We start from the raw sequence: 26,337 nt of genomic DNA, 5'->3' as shown, positions 1-26,337 counted from the left end.
TTTAATGGATGATCTTGGTCGCAATTTTCAATTTAAGTGAAGTCCAATGTGAAGGAGGTGTAAGCAACGTATTTAGGTTAGCTTCTACTTTCTACTCTTTTTCTAAATCCAAGCTGTGGCGTTCATTGATCTGCAGCACGAGTGAGTGTGAGGACGTGTCCGCAGGATTCTGTCTGTGAATGAATAGCAGGTGGATTGGCTCCAACTACTCAGCCCACACTAGACCCACTGTGGATGGGAGGAGAGAGTGATTCACATAAAAAAGAAGACGTTGTTTCTCCATCTCCAACCACCACCCTCTGTCTCTCCACCCCCTGTCTCTTTCGTTCTCACTTTCTCTCCTTTGCCTCCTTTATTCTCCTTTCAGGCTGCTCTTTTCGCCTACGCCGTCTTTGAATTCACTTACATCTCCTTCCCACTCACTTCCTCTCTCTAATGCTTCTTCCTTTCCTCCCTCCATGTTAGGTGCAGCACCTCCTCAGGAGCAGGTCGAGGTACCCACCATCACCGAAGACGACCCTGATGAGGAGGCGGAAGAAGAGGATGAGGAGCCCACGCCTGTCGCTGAAAAAGAGGCCCCCATTCCTCCCCCCACTCCAGAGGAAGGTAGTGGAGATGCAGCACCAGCAGAGGTAGAGGAAGAGGAGCAGGAACAAGATGAGGAGGAAGATGATGAGGAGGAGGAGGGATTGAAAGGGACAGAGGATGAGAATGAAGAAGAGGACGCACAGGCGGAAGAGAGGGTAGAGGAGGAGGAAGGCCAGGAGAAGGCGGAGGTGGAGAAAGAGACTGAAAAAGGGGAGAATGAGAGAGAGGAGCCAAAGAGTGACAGCAAAACAGAGGAGGAGGCCGTGTTGGAAAAGGAGGAATCGAAGGAGCAGGATGGAGAGAATGAGGAGGAGCAAGAGGAAGAAGAGGATGATGACGACGACGAGGAAGATGATGATGATGACGACACGACAGCTGACCTCCTTACGGACAACTCCCCCCCTATCAAACCCCACAACAACAAAACCAACTCAGCCAAAACCAACGGTCACGTTTTGTTAGGGTCTGAGGTACTGAAACCAAACCCTGGCCCCCCTCCACCACCCTCGCCAACCCCCGATCATCTCCTCTGCCCCCTGGTGGAGTCTGAGCTGAGCTACACGGACAGGGAAATCTCTCTCAGCTCTGGTTATGAGATGTACAACGGCGACCTGTGCGGACCGGGGCTAACCAACGGATCCCGAGAGCCACATCGGGGCGCGAGGCCCATCTTTCCCGACTTGCCCCTGGATCCTGAGCCAGGAAACCCTGTTATGGTTGGGACAGCAGAGATCGGAGCAGGACGGTCTCCCAACAGCCCGGCTGACCGCAGTCGCACTGTGTCGTCCTCGAGCACGGGGGACACACCCAAAGGTGAGACATGGTTATGTACTGACTACTGTTTAATTGTTTTATATGTTGCTGGGTTTTACAGCTCTCATTTCATCATATTTTTATTTTAAAGAGTAATATCATCCTGTCTTTATGATTGGTGTGTTTTTTTTTGTATGTATTTCTCTTTACTGTGTTTTACTTTATAACTTGGTTAAGAGATTTGCTACATTGATTAAATGTAGAATAAAACTACTTTACACACAAATTAGTATATTCGCTGATATAACAGATTTACAATATTTAGGAAAAACTTTGTGCCTTATTATCAAATATTTTGTCATAATCTTTATTTAAAACAAATATGTTTTTGAAATATTGTTGTTTCAATATAAACATTAATTTCCAAGTGTTAAGCTAAAAAATCTATATATTTTCATTTAAGAACATTTTAAGAATATTACATATTGAAAATTACAAAAAATTATTAAATCACATTTCATGCTAATCACATTAGTCAGACATTACATTGTCATGTTTTTTTGAGTATTAATAATCAGTAAATGATTAACACTGCCTCGTTTATGCTGCCTTCTATTCCAAGGTCTCCATTGAAAAGGATCTTTTAATCTACATGTAAATGAGGTTTACTGGTGTTGTTAAAAAAAAGGAAAGCAAATCTTCATAACAACTTAATTTAAATCGAAGGTGTGGGAACAGATCAGCAGAGTATGAATTATCCTCACTATGTTTTTGTCATCTTATACATTATAGCTGCCTGCTAACATGATCCTGTCGCTCATTATTACATTTCTGTGTCCAAATATCTGGGTATTATCAATGACTCATCACCAACATTAGTCCTCAACCCACAACTTTCATTTCATTATCATTCTCTCTCTGGCTCTGGGGTCAACTCCCTATATTAACACAATTTCTCTTATTTATGGCCATCGAGTCTTTGTTGCAGTTTAATAACACTCTGAAAATTACATTAAATTTCATAGTTGGTTGCTTGTTGAAAAAGAAGATGAAGAGTCCTGGTCACATGCATTAAACATGTGCTCTCTCCCTCTGCTCCCTCTCAGTCAGGGCAAGAGCTGCCGACCTCCTGATCAACCCACTGGATCCTCGCAACGCGGAAACTCTTCGCGTCAAGATCGCTGATCTTGGAAATGCCTGCTGGGTGGTAAGACTGTTTCTCTATTTTTAGATTTAGCTGTAGATCACAGGAGATCACAGGAAGGTGGCCTATTCTTTTATTTTTATTATTGTTGACATTGTTGAAATCCAGTCAGACCAATGTTTTGAATAATCCTCTTAGTTGGATAAAGGCCTGGTCAATATCAGATGATCTTGCACAACTACTTGCTAGAGATTTTTGTGGGGAAGTTTTTAACCAAAACATAAAAGCAGTTATAACAGATTTTGATTTCTTGGGACATTTTTTAACATTTCTTGGTTAATTTTAATAACAACAAAATAGATTAGGGACATTTAGTTAGTTGGACATTTTCCATTTCTTATAAGGGTAAGAGATATTCAAACTCACTGTAATCTCACTTCTCCTTGTCTCCTCTCCTCTCCTCTCCTCTCCTTGTCTCCTCTCCTTGTCTCCTCTGCAGCATAAACACTTTACCGAGGACATCCAGACGAGACAGTACCGCTCTATTGAAGTCCTGATAGGAGCTGGTTACAGCACTCCTGCAGATATCTGGAGCACTGCCTGCATGGTGAGGACAATATATACGTACATGTTGTATGTGTGCATCATATAACAACTATTCAGTTTCTCTGACTGGACGCTCAAGTTGGCCTTTTGCTTCTCTTGTAGGCTTTTGAGCTGGCTACAGGAGATTACCTTTTTGAGCCCCACTCTGGAGAGGACTACTCCCGTGATGAGGGTGAGTTATACGACACTCACATAATTTAATTTCCTTATAGAAAAATATCACAATGTTTCCTTTGGATGTATTATTGTGAGTATTGTATCTCAATACTGTAAACTTAATCTCTAATACTGCATATTTATTTCAATAATGAATAAAAGAATGAGCAGCCAGATCAATATTTTAATTTAGAGTAGACATTTGTGTTTAATGTAAACAGTTGTAGTTAAATATTTGTATAGATTTTTTGCATTTAATGGGATGTTTTTTTAATTCAGCATTATTAACCTTAATTCGCTTTGCATATTTGCAGCACATTTTTCTTTACTATCCTCCAACATCACAAATGTACTGATGCATTTATTACAACTTGAAATCAATTAAGTTGTCTTAATATGTCCGATAACAGACACTCACAATATTATCCAACTCTTTACAATACACCAAATTAAATACAAATTAAATATACAAAATAAATGCAAATTAAAAAAAAATTATATACAATTAATACACTTTTCAAATGTTATTTTCAGTTTTTGTGTATCACTATTTAAAGTTATTGTGGATGTGAACTTTGATTAACTCACTATGCAGAATGAGAATTTTTCTCTTTATTAGTAAATAGGCATTAAAATAGAAATAATGAATAATTGTTGATTTGTCTCGACTCTGTTAAAGTGTTTTGATTGCCGCAATTTTTTGTGGATCTTTGTGCTATTAATAACAGTACATCTGAACAATAGACAGTTTTTGTAACAGATTGATCCTAACCTGGTCTTAAATGGATCAAAATGGCCTAAAGTGAGCTCAGCCACCCCTCTGCCCAAATCCCCACTGTCCACTTCCAACTGTAAATCCTGTCCTGTAACTCTGCTGCGATGCCTCCACTCATTTTCAACCTAAACCTGAACAGCTCACATGTTATAGATACACACATACAGTGTCTATATCAATCAATATCCAGAGATCTAATGTTCACAATAAATGTAAAGTAATATTTAGTGAATTCATCTTAAGAGTAGTTATCCTGAGTATATGTGTATCTATATCCTCGTCAAATTTTATTCTTATCAAGCATCACAGTCCCTATATTTGCATGTGGACCCGAGTCAATGACCTGAATACGACACATTTTCTAACTTTGCACAGCTCATCGTCACGTATCTCCTCATTGTGTTATTTTTCTTATCACACATGACACAGTGAACGTCATGTTTTGCAAAGGCAATAAACCCCCGTTTGTTTTGTCATGACTTCCAGTGACACCTTTTGATTTCCTGCCTCTGAGGCCACGTTGAAAATCTCCACTGAGAAAAGAAAATTGTTGAACCAACTTTTAAATGCTTCAGTTGGCAACACATAAATTAATTAAGTTTGTTCAAATAAAGATTATGAAGTTGTTTGAACACACAGGATAACTTTGATTTGAAAAAGAAAAACGTAAGTCATATTTATTTCAAGTTGGTAAACAGCTTACTTGTTTTTTCAATGTAGCTCTGGAATTTAGTTTGTTCAATTTTGCATCTGAGTTCATGTCACTTTTATTCCAAGGCTGAACATCTCATCTCATCAACTCTGCTGTGGGGGCACAGCTCACTAACACGATTTTTCTCCTTTGCTGTCGGTGACTGTCTCTTTTTATCCTTCCTTCTCCCCTCTTTTCTCAACCTGTCACCTTCCTTCCCCGTTTCTGTTTTTCTTTACATTTTACTGTCATCTCTCCCCTTTCAATTGACCCCTTCCTTCCTTGTCGTCACCCTTTCTCTGTCTGTATTTCCTTCCTTTCCGTCCTCTTCTCTCTCTTCTTTGTCAACCCCTTTCCTCCCCCCTTCTCCTCCCTCTCCTCCCATCCACCCACCTCCCTCCTCTTCTCCTCTGTAGACCACATAGCTCACATCATTGAGCTGCTGGGCTGTATTCCGAGACACTTTGCACTCTCCGGAAAATATTCCCGGGAGTTCTTCAACAGAAGAGGTAGCACTGGACAGAGAGCTGGTGGGACGGAGACACAAAGATGTCTGAGGCACACAAAAATGGACGCTTCAAATTTAAAACTTTTTGATTAGAATTTACAAAAAATAATTGGGTGTACTGATTGTGAAATAGTGACTGAGAACAGTGAGAGCAAATCCTCACTGCATTAAGGTGTAACAATAGTCATTAGTTTGTGAGTGCGTCTATGCAGTGGCCGGAGGCAGCAGTGTGTTTCCGTCCCGTGCAGCCTGTCGTGTTGATGTGTGTGTGCATGCTGTAATGCTGAATCGTGCCTGTTCCCTCTGTGATGTATGTGGTGGTGGGCAGACCACATCGCTCTGATCATGGAGCTCCTTGGGAAGGTCCCACGCAAAGTGGTCGCTGCCGGGAAGTACAACCGAGAGTTTTTCTCCAAGAAAGGTAAACGACTCTCTGGTTCATGGTTGGTTCGGTGTAGGCCGGGCCTCATCCCTTTTTGGAGTAGCTGTAAACCTTCATAGTCGTCCCAGTACCTGGATGAAGTTTGTTGTGTAGTAAGCAGTACTTCCAGTCATTCTGAATCAAGGCAGTTCAGATAGAGTTCAGGTAAGTTTTCGATAACTGGGAGTAACTAGAAGTAGACACATAGTAGAGTACAGACCTCCATCAAGGCCCAACAATGAAACCACATTTAAATTCACTGGAAGCAGATTCTTTTATTTGTATCTGCACCAAAGTACACACACTCATAAATATCAGTTCCTTAAACATGTCCAAGATTTGGATGGGCCCTTCCTTCGCCTTTATCAGGTCCTTCCACCAAGTTTCATAGTAATTCTTATTCATAACCAAACAAACAGAGGGTAAAAAAAACAACTATCCTCCTTGGCAGAGGAAATGAATAATATAATCTATGGCTGGGGAGTAATTCATCATTATAACTGACCGACTTTCATTGGCATAGTCATTATGTTCATACTATATTCATGGTAAATGTTTACTATTCATTTTCTCTGCCATAAGAGAACATTTTCTTGGATGAAATAACTACTATAAAAAAGACAGCCATGTCACAATAGAAAACATGGTATAACATAACACAAGATAACTGGAAACAACATTTGAAAGCTCTGCCTTGATGAACACAAAACATCACAAAAATGCTCACTCAACAATAACAACCGTTCTTCAACAATTATTAAATACTCAACAACAAAATGAGGGTCATTAGAGGACTATTTAACAAGTTTGACATTTTTAAGTGTTTTAATCACAATTCTGTGAAATGATGCCAAAAGGAACCAGTTCAACAAGAGGTTATTAGTCACTGCAGTATGAATTTCAGAGTTAGGATTAATAATTCACAATTAAATCTGTAAGCAGCAGCCAACACTTCAGGAACAAACCTAGTCTTTTCTTGAAGAACCAATAGCAGTATTAGCGATAGTGAAAGTAAAGTAAAATTCCCAGGCTACACATGGAGGAGTAAGGGCTCACAGTAAAGTTTGAAGTGTGTGACACACCTCATCTTTGAGCCTGGTAAGTGTGTGTGTTTGATACAGCTGATAACCCCTGCACCCGCTCATTTATTCTCTTTTTTCTTCCTCTTCGTCTTCTTCTCTTTCTGCGCATATATTCTTCACAATGTGTCATGAGATCCGTCTTTGATGTTGTCTCTATCTGATGTCGGCGGCTGCACTTGATGTCTCAATGTTCCCCCCTTTTATCTCGCAGCTCTCCGTTAATCTGCTCTGACTCTCTCGCTCCGTCTCTCCGGGCTCCTCCCGTCTAGCACGCTGCCTCTGCACGTGCAGCTCAGTCGAGCGGCCTCGTACGCTGACTTTTATTGAACTCGGGGGAGGTGGAGAAGTCTGCATACACTGAGCGAGACAACACAACTGAAACACACTCTGCTTGTATCAGACTTTAGACTAAAAGATCTTAAACATTCAGCCTTTTTTAACAAGCACAGTTTCTATTTACACAAAAAAAAGCTGTGAAGCTTCGTGCTGCTCTCAGCACATCACGTGTCAGTAATGATCCCAGTTCCTTTCCCACTTATTGTGCTTCTTTCGATCAGTGCATACTGGGATGGAGAGGTTACCATGGCAGCCATGATTGGAAGCGAACCTTTGCTCTTGATTGCCAGTCATCTCCCCCCTACTTCAATAATAAACACCTTCCTCTCCTTGTCTGTTTCCATTCCTCTGCCACTTCTCGGCCTCTTTCGGTCCACATCTGTTTCTTGGCCGAGACTCTGCAGGTTTTCACACTAACCCTAACCCTAATCATTACAGCTCTGTGCTGATTAGCACTAATTAGTGAAATCAGCGTTGTGGTGATTGGTTGAAATCTGCAGAATAACGGACAGCTCGTCTGAAACAGGAAGACCATTTATTCTTACTTACCTCTAATAGGGTCCGGCAGTGCAGACATTTGCCAAATTTTGAGAAATGTGTCTCTGAGATTTCTGTTGCCACCACAGCGAAAATGAAGCTGAAAGGATTTGTTTGTATTGATTATAGTAACTATTTACTGGTGAAATAGTCCCAAAGAAAACTGCTGACTGTGCACTTAGTGGATTATCTCTTTTGTGAAGGGGCCCCAAGGTAACAAGGACACTGTTTGGCGAAAATGGTGCTGTGTTCTCAATGTACTTTTACAGAACTGTGGCAACCAGAAATGCAATCCCAATCACTTCCAGTACTCTCTGGTGGAAGCAGAAATCTAAGACATGGAAATCCACAGGCCTCAGTGAATACAATTAAAATGAGAATGACACTCAGAACTGTTCAACCCTCCGCCAAGGATCAACAGTCCCCTTATGAAAACATTGAAATCCTCTTGATCCAGATCACAATTCTCTGAGAAATCAACGGAAATGGTCCGCACCAAAGTTTTTCTGGTTTCTTCCTTGGGTCACGCCCCACCCATCTACAACATTTTATTGAAATAGGTTATTTAGAGCTTGTGCAATCCTGCTTATAAACAAACCAACCAACAAACACATGAACAGGGGTGAAAACACAACCATCCTTGGCGGAAATAATTATGTGCATGGCTAGCTTCCATCACATCAAAATGTTGTCTTAGTTTAAATGGTCTTAATGTTAACAAATCCCATGAAAGGACCAGAAATCAACTTGCAACATACCTAACCTGTATGTGGCACCCAGCTCCAGGCCAGATGTTTTACTGTCTTTGAATAGGGCCTGTGTTAGGGACTATTTTCAGATGTGGATTAAGACCCATTTGATGCTTCAGTGAGTGTTTATAGCAGCAGAAGAGTGCGTGGGACTGAACATAAACTACAGTGCCCATGATCATCACAGTGTAACAACATCCCATGCGATGGTGTGGTTGTTTATACAGTTTTAGGCTCAGATCATTAAGCTTAGGCGTCACATAATTGCAGTTTTTTTGTCTTTTAATGGGATTTGTTGACAATGAGGAAAATCAAAAAATATCACCAGCCTTGTCCTTGAAGTGAGAAAAATAAGTGTTTCTGTAATTTGGTTGGAACAACCCTTGAAACTTCCCTTTCCTCTCTGTGCCATCACTCATTCTGCTCCCTGTCGCCCCCCTGCAGGTGAGTTACGGCACATCACCAAGCTCAAGCCGTGGTCCCTGTTCGACGTGCTCGTGGAGAAGTACGGCTGGTCGCACGAAGACGCCAGCCAGTTCACCCACTTCCTGATGCCCATGCTGGAGATGGTGCCCGAGAAGAGGGCCTCGGCCGGCGAATGCCTCAACCACCCCTGGCTCAACTCGTAGCTACGAACTCCGATCGGACATCCTCTTCCCCTCGTCCCTCCCCCGACAGTTAGCCCGAACATCACCCCCTGTGGGCAGCCTGTGGTATGGTACGGTATGGCGAGAAGATGGCGACAAGTCAGCGTAGATGAGAATGACTTCATCTTTACTGCCCGATCCTAGACGTGCACCCTCACTCGCTTATCTGACGAGGCCTAACTCCTAGACAGCTCCCTCCATCTTCTCCTGAAAGTAATGTACAGACAAGCTTGTGGAGATTAAAGGACATAGTAACTGTGTCTTCCTAAACGTTTCCCCCAGATCATTAGAGGATGGATGCTGCTCACAGAAGAGAGTCAGGCTGTGTCTGAAAGAGATGTGCTTTCTTCTTTTCCTCTGTCGTCAAGATGTCAGCCAGTCCCTTTCATCTGTCTCCTCAATATTCTCAGTTTATCGTGTTTGGATGCGGTCGGGGGGCCACTGACAGCTGCTGATCTTTTCGATGACACGACACAGAAAGTCAATGAGAAGCCCTGTCGCAGTGTTGATGGCACAGAGCTCCCTCTGCCATGACCTTTACCCAGCCAGGGTCTCAAAGACAGACAAACGTGTGTCCTCTTTTATGAGAGAATGAGCGTATGTGCCTGTGCTCAAGATCTGCCTACATTAAGACCCTTCCCCTCTTTCTAGTACAGTAGCCCCACCTTCCCTCCCTCACCCTGCCGTGGAAGAAACTCCCATATCGGACGAAAAGTTTACACCCCATTTCTTCCGAGCATACACTCCCAGAAAAGCCTCGTCTACCTGTTTGGGTGCCTACTTCCTCCCCCTTCCTAAATGAGCTGCATGCTCCTGCTGGGGACCACCACTAAGAACGGGAGGGCAGCCAGTCCTCCAGGGGGCGCCACACTGACAGTTGACAGAGACTGATAGAAAAAGTCTTGGATGAGCAAATAAAACAAAAAACAAGTGTACAATCTGTTGAACGTGGAGGAGTGCTTGGTATTTAAGGACTATTTTTAAAAATGCATGGAGAGACTGGTGGATCGGCATGAAAGGATTTGACAAACGGAGAATGGATACGTTATTTTATTTGTGCAGTTTGCTGGTTTTCTTTCCTGTTTCATTGCCTCTCTTTGGACATTCTGTTAGAAAGATTTATGTTAGGATATTTTGGTGCCCCTCAGAGGAAGGTCACAGTGTAACCATCCCCACCCCAGCCTTTGACATTCCTGAATCTCGGCCCTCTGCCATCATTCCTTACTTTATGTTCCAAGAACAGTCCAGTTGCGGCACGTTTACCTGATCTGATTGATACTATCCCCCCCTTTCCCCCCCACCTCCAGAGGGACCCACTGATCCCTGAGCTTCTCCAGAAAAGGCGGATGGTCCCACGGAGGTTGCACTTGTCTTTGTAAATGTCCTTCAGGGATTTGAAACCTTTGTACATAGAACTGAGATCTGGCAACGCCGATAAGCGATCATGGACATGGACAAAGCTTCAACTCACAAGCATCATTCCAAAAAAAACAAAAACACAAAGGCTGTTGTCGGCAGAACTTCACTTCCTCTGGTACAGTGGGGGAGAGGGGGCCGTCATAGTTCCGGCCCTGGAGGAATGTTCAGACTGAACTGCGCTACCCGGTGGCCGATTGAGGGTACTGCATTGCCACACACTGCTGCTGCTCTCAGTGCCAATGCTCCAGGATTTTCCACTTTCTCTCGCCACTTTGTCTCTATCTCTCTGTCTCACACACAGACACACACGCAAACACATAAACACACACCAACTTGCATCATCACAATTAGTCCAGTTGCCTATTTTTCGCAATAAATGAAAAAAAGATGATTATAAGTAAATGGTGAGATATTTTTAAAAACTATTTAATTCATTGAAAAAAAATAAGACAACTTTTCTCTGGTTGTTGTGACTGTGACAGAATCTCGTCTTAAGCTGAGGTGATTGTGTTTGTCTATTAGAGATGTTTTTATTTCTTTTGTCGTTATTACTATTATTAATTATACTTATTATTGAAAAGGTTTTTTTACACAGTTGTCACCTCTCCCCCCCCCCCCCCCCCCCCCCTCCCTCCCTCCTTACTTGAACAGTGCTGCTCTGTCTGGGCTCTTGATGGTGATTTAAAAAAAAAAATCAACAGTTTTGCAATAAAGGGTATGTGACAAGTTTTTTCTTTTTTTTTGCACCAAAACCTCCTGATCTCACTCTTTCAGCCATGCTGACTGTTCTTCCTGATGACATTGACAGATTCGCGTGTCTTGTCTGTGTTTTTCATTGACAGATTTAATAAAATTCTAAATTAATGGATCCCTGACCCTTGGTGTGGTCACTTTTCTGCTCTGAATTTGCGTCAGCTGAACTAAAAAGAATGTAGGAGTGGTTTAAATGCACCAAAAGGAAAGAAAGAGATAGATTAGCATAGATTCCCTTTTTTACTTGAAATATATAATTCATACAAGTGTTCCCACTACTTTGATGAGGACGGTAAGCTTCACAATGTCCATGTAGTGTGTCAGAACAAAATGTAACAATACATTGTGATTCACACTAAAGCAAATATGGCTCATTAAAAGGGATCTAGGGAACAATAAAACAGTGAGTGATAAAAGACATCCTGAGATCAACATTAGTCATTAAAAGCTAAAAATACGCTTTAGTGTATCAACCAGGGATTTTCCAAGTATTTCAATTTACATCTTAAATCACTACAAATTGTCTCCGATGTGATCTGTGTCTGCCGACGTGTCTGACTCATCCATTAGCACTCAACAAACCACAAGTGGCGCCTCCTGTAAAGTGTCCCCTCTCTTATTCACTGGGATCTGATGGAGGTGCCTTCAAGTAGATTTCTGTGGGTTCAAACTTCAACCAGACAGCAGATGATACAATTGAAGAGTGAGGAAAGTGGCCAAAAAAAAACAGATGTTATGAGGTATTAATGGAATCATCACTGCTTTGATTTTATGATCCACACTGGAGTCCTACGACATTATACACAGATACTAAATCTATAGCTGTACAATATGTATTCAGTGTAGGGGTTTGTACCTGTGTGTGGACGTACAAGTACACGTGTTATTCCGTGTGTGTGTGTGTCAGAGCAGTGAAGCACAGTTCTTTAGCAGCAGCGGTTTGGCCAAATCCAAGATGTCCAGGTTTGGATCGAGTGACCGGCCCAGACCCTCCAGCACCATGATGGCAAACACAATGGAGGCAAAGTTACTCTCCAGCTTCACCTAAAAAACACAACAACAACAACATCAATCAGTAACATCAATAAGTAACAGCATCATTGTTAAATCCAGCCATGACATGCAGTGCTCTCCAGTGAAGTGTGTGGCTGCTTCTAAGTTTTCCAAAGTCCCATTTCATGAGTTGTGAAGTCGTTGTTCCCACTTTGGTGTTTTCATGTGCTTTGATGTCAGAATGTGGAAAAAACCATGGACTCTGTAAACAAACTGTTTTCATGTGTATAGAGTATTGACACATTTTACAACATTAACATATTAACAAAGAGCAAAGGCATATGGATAATTTATGTAAATCATAAAACAACTGTATTGGAATACAAGCAGTGTTGTGTGTTAGGGAGAGATGGACAACAAGTTTGCAAGTGACACAAGGGAAACATTTGACAAGTAGACATCGAAGGCTACTACTCGGAGTGGATTGTAAAATGACGTTAATTGATTTATATGTCATATTGCAACGGCTCAAAATCTCCTTTGACTTCCTGTGTTGTTCCGACTTTAAATGGCATTCACATAATTTTTCAGTTGTGACCACATTTTTCCTATATATCAGGCACTACATAACGTTCAGTAATACTAAGGCTATACGAGCACAGTTTATGATGATAAACCCTAAGCAACCACCTGTTTGCAACAGAATTATCACATCATGTTTGTTTCTGTGGTTTTCAAATGAAGATAGAAAGTTACAAACGTTTAAATCATAACTTTATTGTATCAAAACCTAATATGCAAACTAAAATGTCTTTGAATGTGCGCTTATTTTTTATTTATGCAGATTGAGAGAGCTTTCAGTACATTTCAAGCACTTGTTTCTCAGGTACTACTATGGAAGAAATGTTTAGTTTGTCTTGGTTCCCTTTCAATTGATGTCGTTTTGAAAGCATGGACTTACACAAAGAAGCACCGTGGAAGCAACACTTTCCCAACAGCGACATGAATCAAACCAGAACATGGAGATTTCATCTATCATTTCTTTTAGCATTACTCTTGACATTTAATTTCTTTAAGCCAAATCTTGATGACAAATTGTTCTGCTTACAGTAACAAGCAAAACTCTGGGTTGCGCAAAAATGACTGTTTAAAGATATTTTACTGGAGGAAAAACTTTAGGATCATGGCAACAGCAGTGGCTGCGTTAGAACTGTTATCTGCTGCACTTTGAAACAACTAAGAACCAGACTTAAGTTTATCTAAAGTGCCACAAAATAAATGATGTGGACATTTTACCTTGTGTTTGATGAGAAGACCAAAGACTCTGGAGAGCAAGTCGGCCACTTTGATCTATAAACACAACAGCAACACATCAATAGTAATCAGTGATCGACTTTTCCCACAGTCATTAGCCACTGTCCCCAGGCAATTAGACAAACTCTCCTCTGGTTATACTGCTCGCTTGTTTTTTCTTCATTGAACACAAGCCATTCACAGCCTATCAAACCATAAAGATGGATCACCCTGTACAATGTGACTTAAACTATTACATAGATGAGTAGTAATGACACAAATGTTAAATCTTACATTAATCTTGAAGAGAAAAGACAGAAAACAGGAACAATAAAAGCAAACAGTGCTCACAAAATCACAAGAACAAACAATAAAAGGATTAAACCAGGGTTAATTATAGTAATACTGATTGTAGTTACTTATGAAATGCCATTTACATCAAGACCATCAGGGTCACAGTCCTTGTGTGGCCCTGCATCACAATCACAAACCAGACCCGATAAGAAAGCACTGATGTTGCTTCGTACCTTTTCCAGAGAGAGAGTGTTGGTGACGGCATGGTCCACCAACTGAGCCATCTCCTTCTTGAACTGCGGCACATCTTGACACTCATTGGCTCGAGCGTGATTCAAAATCAGCTCTGCTACTCGCTCACCCTGAAAAGAGAAATGATGTTTTTGGGAGATAAAGATTTACGAATGGAAAAGTGGAAAATTTGTAAACATGAATAAACGCTCAGATATCTCTGAAGCTCCACACAGATTAATCCCTGAAATTCCTGATCGGTTAGCCTTTAGAACTTTTTCCACTGGGTAATAACTGCTTCCAATCATAATCAATTACAGACACAGTGAATAGTAAATATGCCACTGGCTTTATGGGCCACCTACAGCTAAACCAAGTCTACATTACACACCAAGTCATTCTTTAAATTAAACTGTAATAGTTTGTTCAGATGCTGAAAGCAATCCTGACTACTCATTGTAAAGAAGTGCACTAAAAGTACAGTAACATGTATTTAGAGTCGATGTCCTCTGCACAAAGCCTGTCTTTCTTTCCACTAAGCTGTCCAACCTGCACTGACACTTTGTTTCCAGTAAGCAACCTTTCCTTTATTACCTGCCGCAGCACCACAGCAGTGAAGACAGCCTTGAAGTTGGCCAGGTCATGGTCGCTGAGCTGGGCTACGATACCGGCGTCCAGCAACACCAACTGGAGAGGAAACGGATCCGGCCGGACACTAACAACCACCGTGTCCCACAGGTCCGTGAGGGTGGTCTTTCCCAAGAGCTGCGATGTACCGTCACTGGGACCAGCAACGGGCCCCCGACTCTGGACCAGAATGTTCCCTGGGTGGAGGTCCCCGTGGACAAAGTTGTCAACAAAGACCTGGAATACAGATTTATCCATGTTGTCTGTTAGAAAATGTCGTGAGGAGTGTAGACACAATACAGAACAGTCGCATAAAGGAAAACACAAAGTCATGAAATAGCACTACTGGTAAAGATGAATACGACAGATGTCCAGTGAATTATGTATCTCACCATTTTGAGAAGGGTTTCTACTCCCATCCTGGCTATTCTCCGTTTCAGCTCCTGAGGGATCTCGGCGCTCAGGTAGTTAGAAATCGGTTCACTCTCCTGAAAAAAAAAAAAGTTGGAATATAAACTTAGAGCGAAAGATATAAATTCAACTAGAATTGTGTATTTCCAAGAAGTAATATTGTGTTGCATAGTTTGTGTCACGTGAGTTTTTTAGTTTAGGAATAAGTGTTTGATATTATGACATCTTAGTCTTATCAGTACCGTTCATTGAGACTTCAGTTTATCACTCAATTATTCAGTCAGTGACTCCCATAGAATTTAAATACTTTCTACTTACTTCAAAAGTTTCCACTAAGATGGTCCTGGTGACAAATGGCCGCAAGGGAGTTGGGAACTTCACATAATCCACATCACGGAAATTTTCACGGAAAAGCTCAATGTTCCTGGCTTCACAGCGGAGGTCGATCTGAAATAAAAGTTCAGTCAGATGATTGAAATAATTAAAAGTAATAATTAAAAAAATGATGGTTGTTTGTCCTGATGTTGTACATTAAATTTTTTTTTCTTTTTCATTGAAGATGATTCAACACTGCGACCTTTGTCAAGACAAGCAAATAAAGTTGGAGGTATTTTTAATCAAAGTCAAAGTGAAAAACAACTTGTTCCCACCTGTTTGGTCATGAGCTTCTCAAACTCCTCTATGATCTCGTACAGGCTGAGCCATTTGAGTCGGGGGAGACAGAGCAGGAGCCAACTGCCTGCTTTCATCAGCATAAGGTCTATCTCCACCTGCCTCCTGACCCCTGGATGCACCACCTGAAATACACCAGAAACTATTCATAAACATATGCTGCAGGGCATGAGAACACACTACTGCAGCTCGACTTAGTTGACATACAATTGAATGGAGGAAATGTGAGATTTGAAGGGAGGAAACAATCTTGTCAGACTGACCTTGATAGCCACAGGTATCAGATGCTCCTTCTCTCTCCAGCTCTCCTCGTGCTTACCATCGGGGAACCATCTCTCCTCATGGCTCTCCTCCTCCCTGCTCCCTCTCCAGAACCGCCACAGGGAGCTGGCCACTCCTCTAAGACCAGGGATCTCCCAGGCCTCTAGCAAGTCTTCCTTTTCCAACTCCTCCACCAGCGACTGGAAGGCCGGGTCCTCCACCTTGTCTGCCCTGGCCCAACCTCTGTACACCTGGGCTACACATCCCGAGCCCACTGGCTCTTTGCTCTCGAACACCAGGAAGCTGCTCCAGCCCTCCCCGAAGGCCCTCTGGAGACAGTGCTTGGTGTGGGCCCAGGAGTGGGGACGCACCTTGACGTGGAGCCTGGAGAAGCGTTCGCAAAACTCCTGAGAGAAGATGTCTCGCCTGGTGCTGGCCCACTGCCCCATCTTGATGAAGGTCGGACCTGAGGTCTCAGTCACCCACAGCAGAGCATCCAGCCAATGAGAGGCCAAGCGAGTGGACACAAGAGCCAAGGGGGAGAGGAGGAGAAGAGGTCCAAATTTGAGGAGCAGGACCAAAGCACGGAGGCTGAGGCGAAGGAAAAATATAACTTTGTGGACCTGGAGCCTTGCTACAGACTTTCTGTACGCAGGCTGAGAGGGAAGAGCGGCTTCCTGGCACCTGGCTGCACATGATGATGCGTTCACTGCACCCCAGCAGAGCAGTGTCACCTTGGGTATCTGGGTCAGGAGCTGCCCTCTTTTGACCAAACACGTCCTGGAGCTCTGGATGAGTCGGACTCTGGCGAAGGAGCCTGCTCTCCTGAAGGTGAACCTCAGGTGGAGAAGAGCTGCCCTCACTCCGAAGACCGACATGGTCCCGATGCCGAGCGGCTGTTAGCTGAGTCCAGGAGGTGACTGGTCCTCATGTGCCTTCCCTTTTTTTTTACGAAACTGCTTAAAAACATCAGTAAACGGAATAACCCGTGACCTCAGTGTAAACATCCACACGTGTATGACGAGGATTCCACCTGACAGGACATACTAACCCTGCACTATTGCTACAATCAACTAGCCACAAGTAGCTTTACCTATTTGACTACAAATTCACGTCGCTACTTTAACGTATCCACTCGCTGACAGTTACAGCAGTTTGCTGTTTATTAGAGGAGACTGTGTTGCTTCTGTTCCCGTTGAGGATAAGTCAGACATGTTGTAGTCCAGCCGCTTCTGTCGCTCCGGGTGTGATCACCATCCAGATCCCCTGAGGACTGAACCTAAATGAAAACATTGTGATGACAACAGCTTCTCTTCCGGGTCCGACGTCTTTCCGATCACGTGGGAAACGTCTTAAAGGCGCCGTTGAAAAAAGCGGAAACGAGGCGAAAAGCTAACAAACAAGCAAACATTTAACAATTGTTTAGGGTTAATTAATTGTTTTCTGTGTTTTTATTCTTTACCTGAATCGTGTCAATGTTCCTCAGTGTGTTTATGTGTTTCCCTATGAACGAAAACAAGTAATACCAATATGTATTGAATCTATCTGACCAAAGGACGGAGCCAGGTGAATGTGCATCCCACTACAAGGTATGTTCCTATTATTTCTAACTATTAAACACAAAACCTCGACTTTTTATATCAATACAACAGTATTTAAGTGCCATGTTAACAGTTGTAGTCAGTGTACTGTCGTTAAATGCCCAACAGGGGGCGACATCTCACATTGCTCCGGGTGCTCGTTCCATTTCTGTCCTCTTTTGTCTTCCTACTTCAAGGGAAGGAAAGGAGGATGCAAAGATAAACCTAATTTAGACAGTTGTTTACTTATCGCCAATCAGGTGCAGCCAACATGAAACCAATATGAATATTATCATATATATCATGTATAATTATCTCAATAAATGCTATATTTGTATTTATTTTAAGTTTTAAATGCTGGTTATTGCTCCTGAGTGAAAGTTATAACCTCTTATTTATTGGCAAAGAATGACGAGCACAACAGATATTACAAATCTGAAGTATAGATCATTAAAACTAATGTGTGCTTGCATAAGCAATATGTTGATACATTGTCAAATTTCTATTAATGAAAATTCTATTGCTGTATTTATTTATAGTTATTGTATTTATCGATGTATTGCCCAGCCCAATTTTGAAGTTTAAGAAACACATTTCAAAGTGTTACGTGACATTTATCCCTCTAATGAGCCTCCTAGGAACTTGTTAAATATTGAACATATTAATTTAAGTTTTTTTCAAGACAATAATGAAACCAGGGACACATTTTTTTTACTCTATACACTCATATGCTTTTGGGGAAGACGTGTAAGTCAAGAATATATAGTGATGTCTTTGGTGTGTGTCAAATAAACAGTAGAACGGACTTGGTTTTGGACAATTACATTTTATTAGGAAAATGCTTCAGCTTCATTCACAGTCTTTAAAAGGGAATTAAAAACAAATGTTCTTACTTCAATAGAACCCTTTTCTCTCCAACGTTGTTTGTAGCTTGAGGCACATTCATAAAAACATCACATAAGCTCATTATGTCATCATTCTGGAGAAAACGGATTAAAAATACTTATCCCAAGTAATATTTCTAAGAAATTACTTCAAACCAGCCCTCATTTTTCTTCAGTATTGGTTTTGCTGGTAAAATGTGTTTCTGGGTCATAAAGGAAAGGAGGAGGCAGGGAACAAAACACACCCATGGGTTGATTTCATTGTCATTTCCTCTGCTTAACCCAGAGACTCGCAAACAGCCTGCTATATACCAGCAACCACTGAGAACGTGTCCCAGCCATTTTCCCAGTCACGGTGTGTGTCCCCTGGACAGTGGGCTCATTCCACCCCTAGGATCCCAGCTGTAGGACGGAGCGAGGACTCAGCAACACAATAAAGTTGGATAAACGCCAAACAGATGTTGCTAGCCCCCGCCTCCCACCCTGTTCCCCTCACAGCTATTGATGGACAAGCCAGGCTTTTTAGATCTCTCTTGCATTTCAAAGGAGAGGTCAGGGTTTGTGCTCAGAGGTCAGCAGGAGAGTTGCTGTGCTGAAGTGATGCTGGTAGACATTTAATGAAGGCTGCTCAGTGAAATGATTGTAGGACTGTAACCCGTGCCCCTTCACATGATTTTTTAAAAGCGATACATTGCCATATTGCGCTTCTGGAAAGTTTGAGTTAATTAATGATGCAACCTGGATCCCTGATCATATGATCAACATTTAAACATGTGCATATCTGCATCTGTATCATCTGCATTCTGTATGTGTGCAGTAAGCAAAGTTAAACCCTATTTGTGTCTAATATACAACATACATTTACTCTATAAGAACTTGAAAGTTAGAGCCAAACATTTGTATATCATCAATACATCTACAATCAATTGTAGGTCAAGCTACTTTTTTAATCTGTTTTAACAGATAAAGTTGTACATACATGTACAACTTTATACATGTATGAATTGTGTATGGCCTTTAAAACTACCTCAGAGTAAAACTTTCTGATAATACAGTTCACAACATTAGCTTGTGATAATATTCATGATATAGTGGGTGCATCCTCATTAAGGCTTAGTGATTAGAATCCCACAATCACTTTCTCTAATTCTTTGGTCTGTATGATTTTCAGTTGTGTGCAGCCAGTTCTTAATGAATCTGAGATGTTTATTTCCTATAAAGATAAAGAAAATAAACAAATGTTCACTAAGGACAAATTGAAACTATATGTTCGATTTTGTTTTTTAAATGACTTCATCATCAAAATACCTGGTGATTAAGTTTCTGTATTCAATTAGTTTTTATTTGTATAGTGCCATATCACAACACACATTATCTCAAGGCACTTATAGTGAGGTCGAAACGATACAACATGATAGAGAGATCCAACAGTTCCCACAATGAGCCATATGATATCAATTATATAATCTATAGTCTGTATCTCTCTGCCCCAATTTCAACAACGTGACTGAATATTACATTTTTATTAACTTTGGAAAACATTTTAATCGAAGGTGTAACTTTAATGATTTAACTGTTATATCATATAAACATTTTAAAATGTCTTGTGGATCTTCAGATATTAGTAGCTCTTTATGACTTAGTGTCAGTGTAAAGCTTACAGGTCGTGTACAGTGTTTTTCTGCACATAATGTGTATGTAATAATGGACTGGCCAATGAGAGTGTGTGGGGTTGAACAGGTTAATTATTAATCACACTAGCCATCAGTATGCACGTCCAGTCTTGTTTCCTGCTCGTTCACTTTCTTTGTCCTCTCTTTGCCCAAGTCCATTAAGTCGATCTGCCGCCCTGAGGATCTGACTGTGAGCTGGACACCCCCCGGTGGCTGAGAACAGGTCAGCATTAATCAATCCAAACACGGCCAAAACATTTTCACCCAGTCTTACCACTCACAGGAATCTGCTTCTGCACTATAGTCATAGTCGTCATTGTTGTTGTTGTCACACGTGACCCGTAAACAAAATCTCAAAAAGATAAAATAGATGAACATGTTGTCCAACTCATTCAGATAGGAGGAGTGACCCTTGGGCTTCTCTAATAGCTTCCCAAAGGGGGCTGTTATTTATGGTTTCAGTTGTGCTCAGCGTTGCCCCTTCCTGCTTCATTCCTCACCCTTTTTTTTTTGGAGCAGGACACTTGGTTTCCCCAGCAACTAGGGCTCCAATCGCCCAGCCAGCTGCAGATTAGTTCAACAGTGGGGGTTTTAGGTGGGTGGGAGAGGGGCGATGATGGAAAATGGGGAGGGAGGAGAGAGAGAGAGAGAGAGAAGGGAGAAGGAGGGAGGAAGGCAAAATGGGAGGGGGTAGCATGAGGGAAGGAGGAGTGGGAAAAGTTTGAGCAGGGGAGACTGAAAGAGAGGGAGCAATCGCCACTGAGAGATAGGAGTCAGCGTGAGTGTGTGTGTTTGAGAGAGAGGAGAAAATGCCCTAAACATTTTAACCCTTGAGGAGGCTGGACAAGAGGAGGGATCTCACAGTCGTTGTGCCTGTTTCAAACTGTTTATGCCCTCAGAGCTGTAAACCCGAGGTCTGTCCTCTGTTGTGTGCACCGGCAGGGACTATGCTAAAGTGAGAGAAGCCAGAGGCAGGAGTGGGACTGCAAAAACCAAAAAAGAGAGAGAAAGAGAGAGAGAGAGTGAGAGAGAAAGAGGAGGAGATAGGTAAAAGGAGAGAGGGGGGAATGCCAAACTTCTCTCAAGGAAAGGAACCATGCAAGTGGATGCTGTTTTCTGTGGGGTCAGGTTACGCAAAATGAGAGACCACTCCAAGAGCACTTCATCGGGGCTCAGCCAGCTCAGAAAGGTAAGTGTTAAAGAGTGACCATGCATGTGTGTGACAGTGGTTGTTTGTCTGCTCATTTTCTCCAAACCAATGTGCAGTTGTTAAAAACTGTGATTTCTTTGTGGTATGCTGGACACATGGAGGTTGAGTTCAAAATCATTCACATTGCTTCGGGATCCATCTTTATGTCTGTGCCTCTACCTCACTCATATTCTTTGCAGTCTTTACATATGCTTGTGTGTGACCTTGAATGTGTCAGCCTGTATTTGTGTGTCTGTGTACAGACTACATAGATGCTTGTGTGGGTGGTAAATGTACATGTTTATTGGAGCAGTATTTCATTCTGAATTTCTTGGCGTGGCCCCAGGTAGAGTGTCTCTCCATTAGCCAGTCTCAGTCTGTCTGCACTATGTCCATTACTGCTGCCCACAAGAGACTCATGTGCACCTCACTGAAGTATCTGAGCACACGTGAGCACATGCACACTTAGTGGTTTTCTGTTTTCATCTGCTTATTAAAGGGAAACAAAGTGTAGCTGGACGGTTTGGTTGCCATTTGGATAAGAGTGCAAGTGCACACTGAAACCATCGTGATCTGAACCAGCTTGTCGAGGGTGAGAGAGTGACAGTGGAGAATGAGAGGAGAGGATAAGTGAGATGAGCTTTCTTCACTGTGAACAAAGGCACCTCTTCATGTATCAGTCCCAGCGTCTTAACTGTTGAGGAGGAGGTAGGCAGGGCTGGACATCTCCCCAGGGAGGACAGATGAGTTCAGCCTGGTGGCTCCAACAAGTCAAGCTTATCAGTGATAAGGAAATTATTATTGTTTGCATACACATGACTAGGCATTATTAGTCGCTGAGCAGTTGGGTTTGAATTGTATTAGAGCTCTATCAAACTCATACAGGTCTTAAGATCCCAATCAACCAGCGACTGTTTTTAGACCTTGGACGTACTCTGATGCACAGGAAGTGATCCATGTCCAGCTGCAGCAACAGCAGTGTGTTTGGAATTTACAGACATATTAGCAATTAGCACAAGCTGTGACAACCACAGTGAATCCAAATGTTTCAGTGCCAAGTGATCAGATGCACAATGACCACAGCAGAGACACCACCAAGATATAAGAAGGTGAATCTGTTTAGTTGTAACTTTCTGTAAGAAGTTGTTAGTTCGAGCAGAAAGCAATGGGGTTTTCAAATCCTTTACTCATGTGGACTATCGATTTTTCATTAAAAACATTATTTAACTTTCTGGGCAGATTGCAAGCTTAAGGCCTAAGACACAATTTGAAAACATTCTCTACCTCATGAACCTTTTGTAAGTGGTATTTTAATGATCAGGGAAATAGTGAAACTCGTAAGACCAACTTTATCTTCTCTAAATTGCTGCATTGTTATCATACTGCCACCAATTCACAACATGTGGACTTGCAGTCAACAGGGATTGCTTTTATGGTACTTTGACAAGTCATGTCTGGTTTTTAGGTGGTCCTTGAAAGTTGATAGATACTACTGTACTGTCTTATACTTCTATGATGACATCGTCTCTTCATGGATTTATTTATATAATCGTCAGTATTATACAGGCATAAAATATTACACCATAAACAGTTGCTTTGTGACAGCAGAATAACATTTTAATCACAAAGTTATCTTTCGTATTTCCTGAAAGCACACATCCTCCACTCTGCTTAGCATTTTAGCAAGTTTATTTTTTCATTGAAAGACTAAGTCCACCCTTATGACACATTAAGCAGGTAGTGGCATTCTGTTCAAAGAAAGGGCTTCTCATATTCCACTGCAGATTTGGGCATGAACATGTGATCAATTGACATATTTGATCCCAGCCTTTTTGATTAGCATAGCAGCTGAAGATTTTAATTTCACATTGGTCTCAAAGAAGAGCTTCGGCAGGTCAATAGAAGTTTTACTAAACACTAATCAACATTCTTCCTCTCTGGCTCCTGTTTCTGTCCGACCTGAGGTTGTATTTACTTAACTCAGTAAGTTGGAGAGTATATTGAATATAGACTGGCTGACGCTCTGAGGTTTATAGGGTTGGAGATAAAGAGACAGGGACTGACTGTCTGCTAGTCAGCAAGGTTGTAATAAGTGGACTGCAATCTTTGTGTGTGTGTGTGTGTGTGTGTGTGTGTGTGTGTGTGTGTGTCTGTGTGTGTGTGTGTGTGTGTGTGTGTGTGTGTGTGTGTGTGTGTGTGTGTGTGTGTGTGTGTGTGTGTGTGTGTGTGTGTGTGTGTGTGTGTGTGTGTGTGTGTGTGTGTGTGTGAGAGGTCGGCCAGATTGGGTCAGTTGTTTACATTCTGACTCAGGGGCAGAGGCTAACTGTCTGCATGACTGCTGCTCAAGACTGTTGTGCACTGTGGTGTAAAACTGGGTATTTGTGACCTTATGTCCATCCTTCTTCCGCTCTCAGTGATTCATTTTACGCACACACGCACACTCATTCATTCTCCGGGTATTTTTTCTCTAATTTGGCATTTCTTTCTGTTTCATTTATTAATTTTCTTTTTTCTGTCTTTCGCGCCAAAACATCAACACACTCACAGTCGTGGTATTCTCACTCTGTTTCTTATTGTCATTGCCAATCGATCTTCTCATTCTCATGGCCCATGATATTACGATACACAGTAAAAAAGTCATATGAATCAACTTGCTTTTCAGGGGGAAAAAATCCCTGAAAACCTAAACCCCAGATGTTTTGTATCGTGACAAGTCTTTCATCTCTCACAACTGAATCCAATTGTTGTCTTGTTTTCTTGGAAGCACGCTGAAGCGGAGAAATCAGTTTGGATAGTTGATCCAAACTGATTTTCACTGATTCACTTGAGTGCAAATACCGTGCGTCCAGGAAAACAGCTTTTTATTTCACGTTGACACTATTGGCTGAATTTACTAGAAAGTTAACTATTTGATGACCGTTTAACATGTGGCCGCATTTTACATAGACTTATTAACAAACCTTTTACAATAGACTTATATGTGTCTATGTGCACAATCAGGAATGAGTGCATATGTAACTTGTGAATGTATATGTACATTAGTCAGGATACATGTTATTGTTGTCATGTAAAAGGATGATGGCGTGGTGATTTTTTTTCATGGTTTCACTTCAGCAGGTTGATGACAAACCGTCGGTGCAGTCTTGCATGGTCTTGTTTTTGAACGCGCATGTGTGAGTGCATTCGCAGATGCAACCTGTGACATCTGTCTCCTCCATTCTTCTCCTCTCAGAGAAGTGACGGCGGGGCTTTAGGAGGCTACACACTGTCCTCCCCTCCTCTTACAGGAACTGGCTTTTGACAGGCACTCTGCAGGGTGGCCCGCAACTTTAAGACCCCATTGAGCCAATCTCCTGCCGTCACCGAGCTGCTGTTGTTGCCACGGTGACATGCTCAGAAAAAATGTGTCCTGTGGTGACGGTGAAAGAATTCCTCTGGTTTCAGAGATATGGTGGGGAGCATTGTCTGTGATGTTGGTGGATGGCCATGGGTTATGCTCAAAAACACCCCCAACCCCCTCCTCACACACACACACATGCATGCATGGATAATGCATACCATCTTAGACCCTAACCCTGTCCTTGTAAGAGCTAAACCATCACACATACATACATGCATGCATAGATAATGCATACCATCACACTGGATACTGGAGGCATTCATCCAGTTGGCAGCTGGCCATGTTTTTTTTTATTTAGTGCACCTTTAACCCTTACATGCTCACACACACACACACACACACACACTTTCTCAAACTGCGTGTCGCTTGCAAGCTGTTGCTCTGTCTGGCAGTTTCACTCTGTTCAGTGTCTGAGTTGTATTGGGAAGAAATCGGACCATGGATCAGGGGTAAGTGGTTGCTGTGACTCTAATTAGGACATTTAACAGGACAAGCTGAATCCCTGTGCTACTGCGTGGTTTACACAGTCTGAAGCACAGAATGTGAATCTCTTGCTTTTGAGCGGGACAATATACAAAATCAGCGACAGTTTGATGGTATGGTGTTTTAAATGATGGCAAGATCTTCTGGCTGAGTGAGGATCATCCAATACCTCATGGTTGGTTGCTCGATGTGGCTTTGCAGCTTGTGCCCACAGTGTGTGGTGGTCACATTCCATCTTCACACACATACACACACACACACACACACACATGCACACACACACACGTGAATACAAACACAGAACCACACATACTTGAACACCTACTGACATATTATACATGGTAGCATGCATTTATCTTTTCCTGACCATTGACAATGTGGCAGAAAGAACTTAGGCACGGGTTGCCATGTTATGATGCACTTTCCAAGCAAATTGGGAAAAGTTACCGCATGCTTTGTTAATTGGTTTATGTGCAGCTCGTCATTGGACATGGAAAAACTGTAAGAAGAATGATATTCCTCTTTTCTCTTCTCTTCTCTGAGAATGAGAAGAATGTTGTTTACAATTCATTTTGGGGATCCACTCCATAAAACACTGTCCGGAGTTTCATCCAAGTGTAACATCTTAATGAGTAGAGACTCTAGACTCACTGCAGACACAGAGGAACTTTGATCACACCAAATCATATCTAAACACTGTCTTGTTTAGGGCGAGAGTTTGGAAAATTGTAGTTTTCTCCAGTGTAATGATGGATACAATCTTATCTTTTATTTTAATGATATGTAGTTATATCGTTGTATTTGTGGGGTTTCCTGAACCTGGTTTAAATTCTAGTCTTTTTCGCTCTGTATGAATAAGATCTGACTGACTATCTTTTGTTTCATGTCAAGACTAGAAGAACACGGGTAAAATGTTCACCCTCTGGTGTAGTTGGAAGGGATATTTGTTACCGTACAGACAAGATTTCTTCCCTCATAATTTTAATTTTGATTAACAAAATCCAGGTCATTATCCAAATCCACACAAAATGATACCAGCTCAAAGATATTATAACTCTTCAGATGTATGGAATTTCAATTCTGCATTATTTCTTGAGAAATTCACAAAACCCTATTCTGCAATGTTAAAAAAGTCGAAAAAAGGAACCTGGACCTGCACCAACAAATATTGAGTTCTTGCC

General features: G+C 41.8%; 3 protein-coding genes and 1 long non-coding RNA gene across 7 annotated transcripts in view; 3 read left to right on the top strand and 1 right to left on the bottom strand.

Annotated features, from left to right (window-relative positions):
* srpk2 (SRSF protein kinase 2) overlaps positions 1-9,819 on the top strand; it is a 75,673-nt gene extending 65,854 nt beyond the window's left edge. For all 3 annotated transcript variants that reach the window (XM_053427262.1, XM_053427263.1, XM_053427261.1), the window contains 6 exons: positions 466-1,401; positions 2,448-2,548; positions 2,985-3,092; positions 3,194-3,263; positions 5,550-5,642; positions 8,791-9,819. In XM_053427262.1, the coding sequence (XP_053283237.1) occupies positions 466-1,401; positions 2,448-2,548; positions 2,985-3,092; positions 3,194-3,263; positions 5,550-5,642; positions 8,791-8,975 (1,493 nt within the window). In that variant the 3' untranslated portion in view covers positions 8,976-9,819. The remainder of the gene's footprint in view (positions 1-465; positions 1,402-2,447; positions 2,549-2,984; positions 3,093-3,193; positions 3,264-5,549; positions 5,643-8,790) is intronic.
* Positions 9,820-11,386: 1,567 nt separating this feature from the next.
* Positions 11,387-17,267, bottom strand: adck2 (aarF domain containing kinase 2). 2 transcript variants are annotated; one of them, XM_053427279.1, is made up of 9 exons: positions 15,950-17,267; positions 15,665-15,811; positions 15,333-15,461; positions 14,996-15,091; positions 14,571-14,840; positions 13,979-14,107; positions 13,455-13,508; positions 12,022-12,209; positions 11,387-11,835 (listed from the first exon to the last, which is right to left on the bottom strand). In XM_053427279.1, the coding sequence occupies exons 1-8, from the start codon at positions 16,823-16,825 to the stop codon at positions 12,069-12,071; spliced, it is 1,842 nt and encodes a 613-aa protein (XP_053283254.1). In that variant the 5' UTR covers positions 16,826-17,267; the 3' UTR covers positions 11,387-11,835; positions 12,022-12,068. The 2 variants fall into 2 exon arrangements, with proteins under 2 accessions (XP_053283254.1, XP_053283253.1); XM_053427278.1 differs by having other exon boundaries at positions 11,387-12,209.
* An 11-nt stretch (positions 17,268-17,278) lies between these two features.
* On the top strand, positions 17,279-20,658 carry LOC128444700 (uncharacterized). The gene is made up of 3 exons (XR_008339175.1): positions 17,279-17,536; positions 20,239-20,307; positions 20,604-20,658. It is a non-coding gene; the product is annotated as an uncharacterized LOC128444700 (long non-coding RNA).
* Positions 20,659-20,750: 92 nt separating this feature from the next.
* si:dkey-82f1.1 (DENN domain-containing protein 2A) overlaps positions 20,751-26,337 on the top strand; it is a 33,141-nt gene continuing 27,554 nt past the window's right edge. The window contains exon 1 of the mRNA XM_053427257.1: positions 20,751-21,273. The gene's annotated coding sequence lies outside the window, so the exon portion shown is untranslated. The remainder of the gene's footprint in view (positions 21,274-26,337) is intronic.

This window comes from Pleuronectes platessa, chromosome 7 (assembly GCF_947347685.1).
Source record: "Pleuronectes platessa chromosome 7, fPlePla1.1, whole genome shotgun sequence".
Classification (NCBI taxonomy): Eukaryota; Metazoa; Chordata; class Actinopteri; order Pleuronectiformes; family Pleuronectidae; genus Pleuronectes; species Pleuronectes platessa.
The sequence above is the reverse complement of the archived record's forward strand: the minus strand, read 5'-3'. Positions and strand labels throughout refer to the sequence as shown.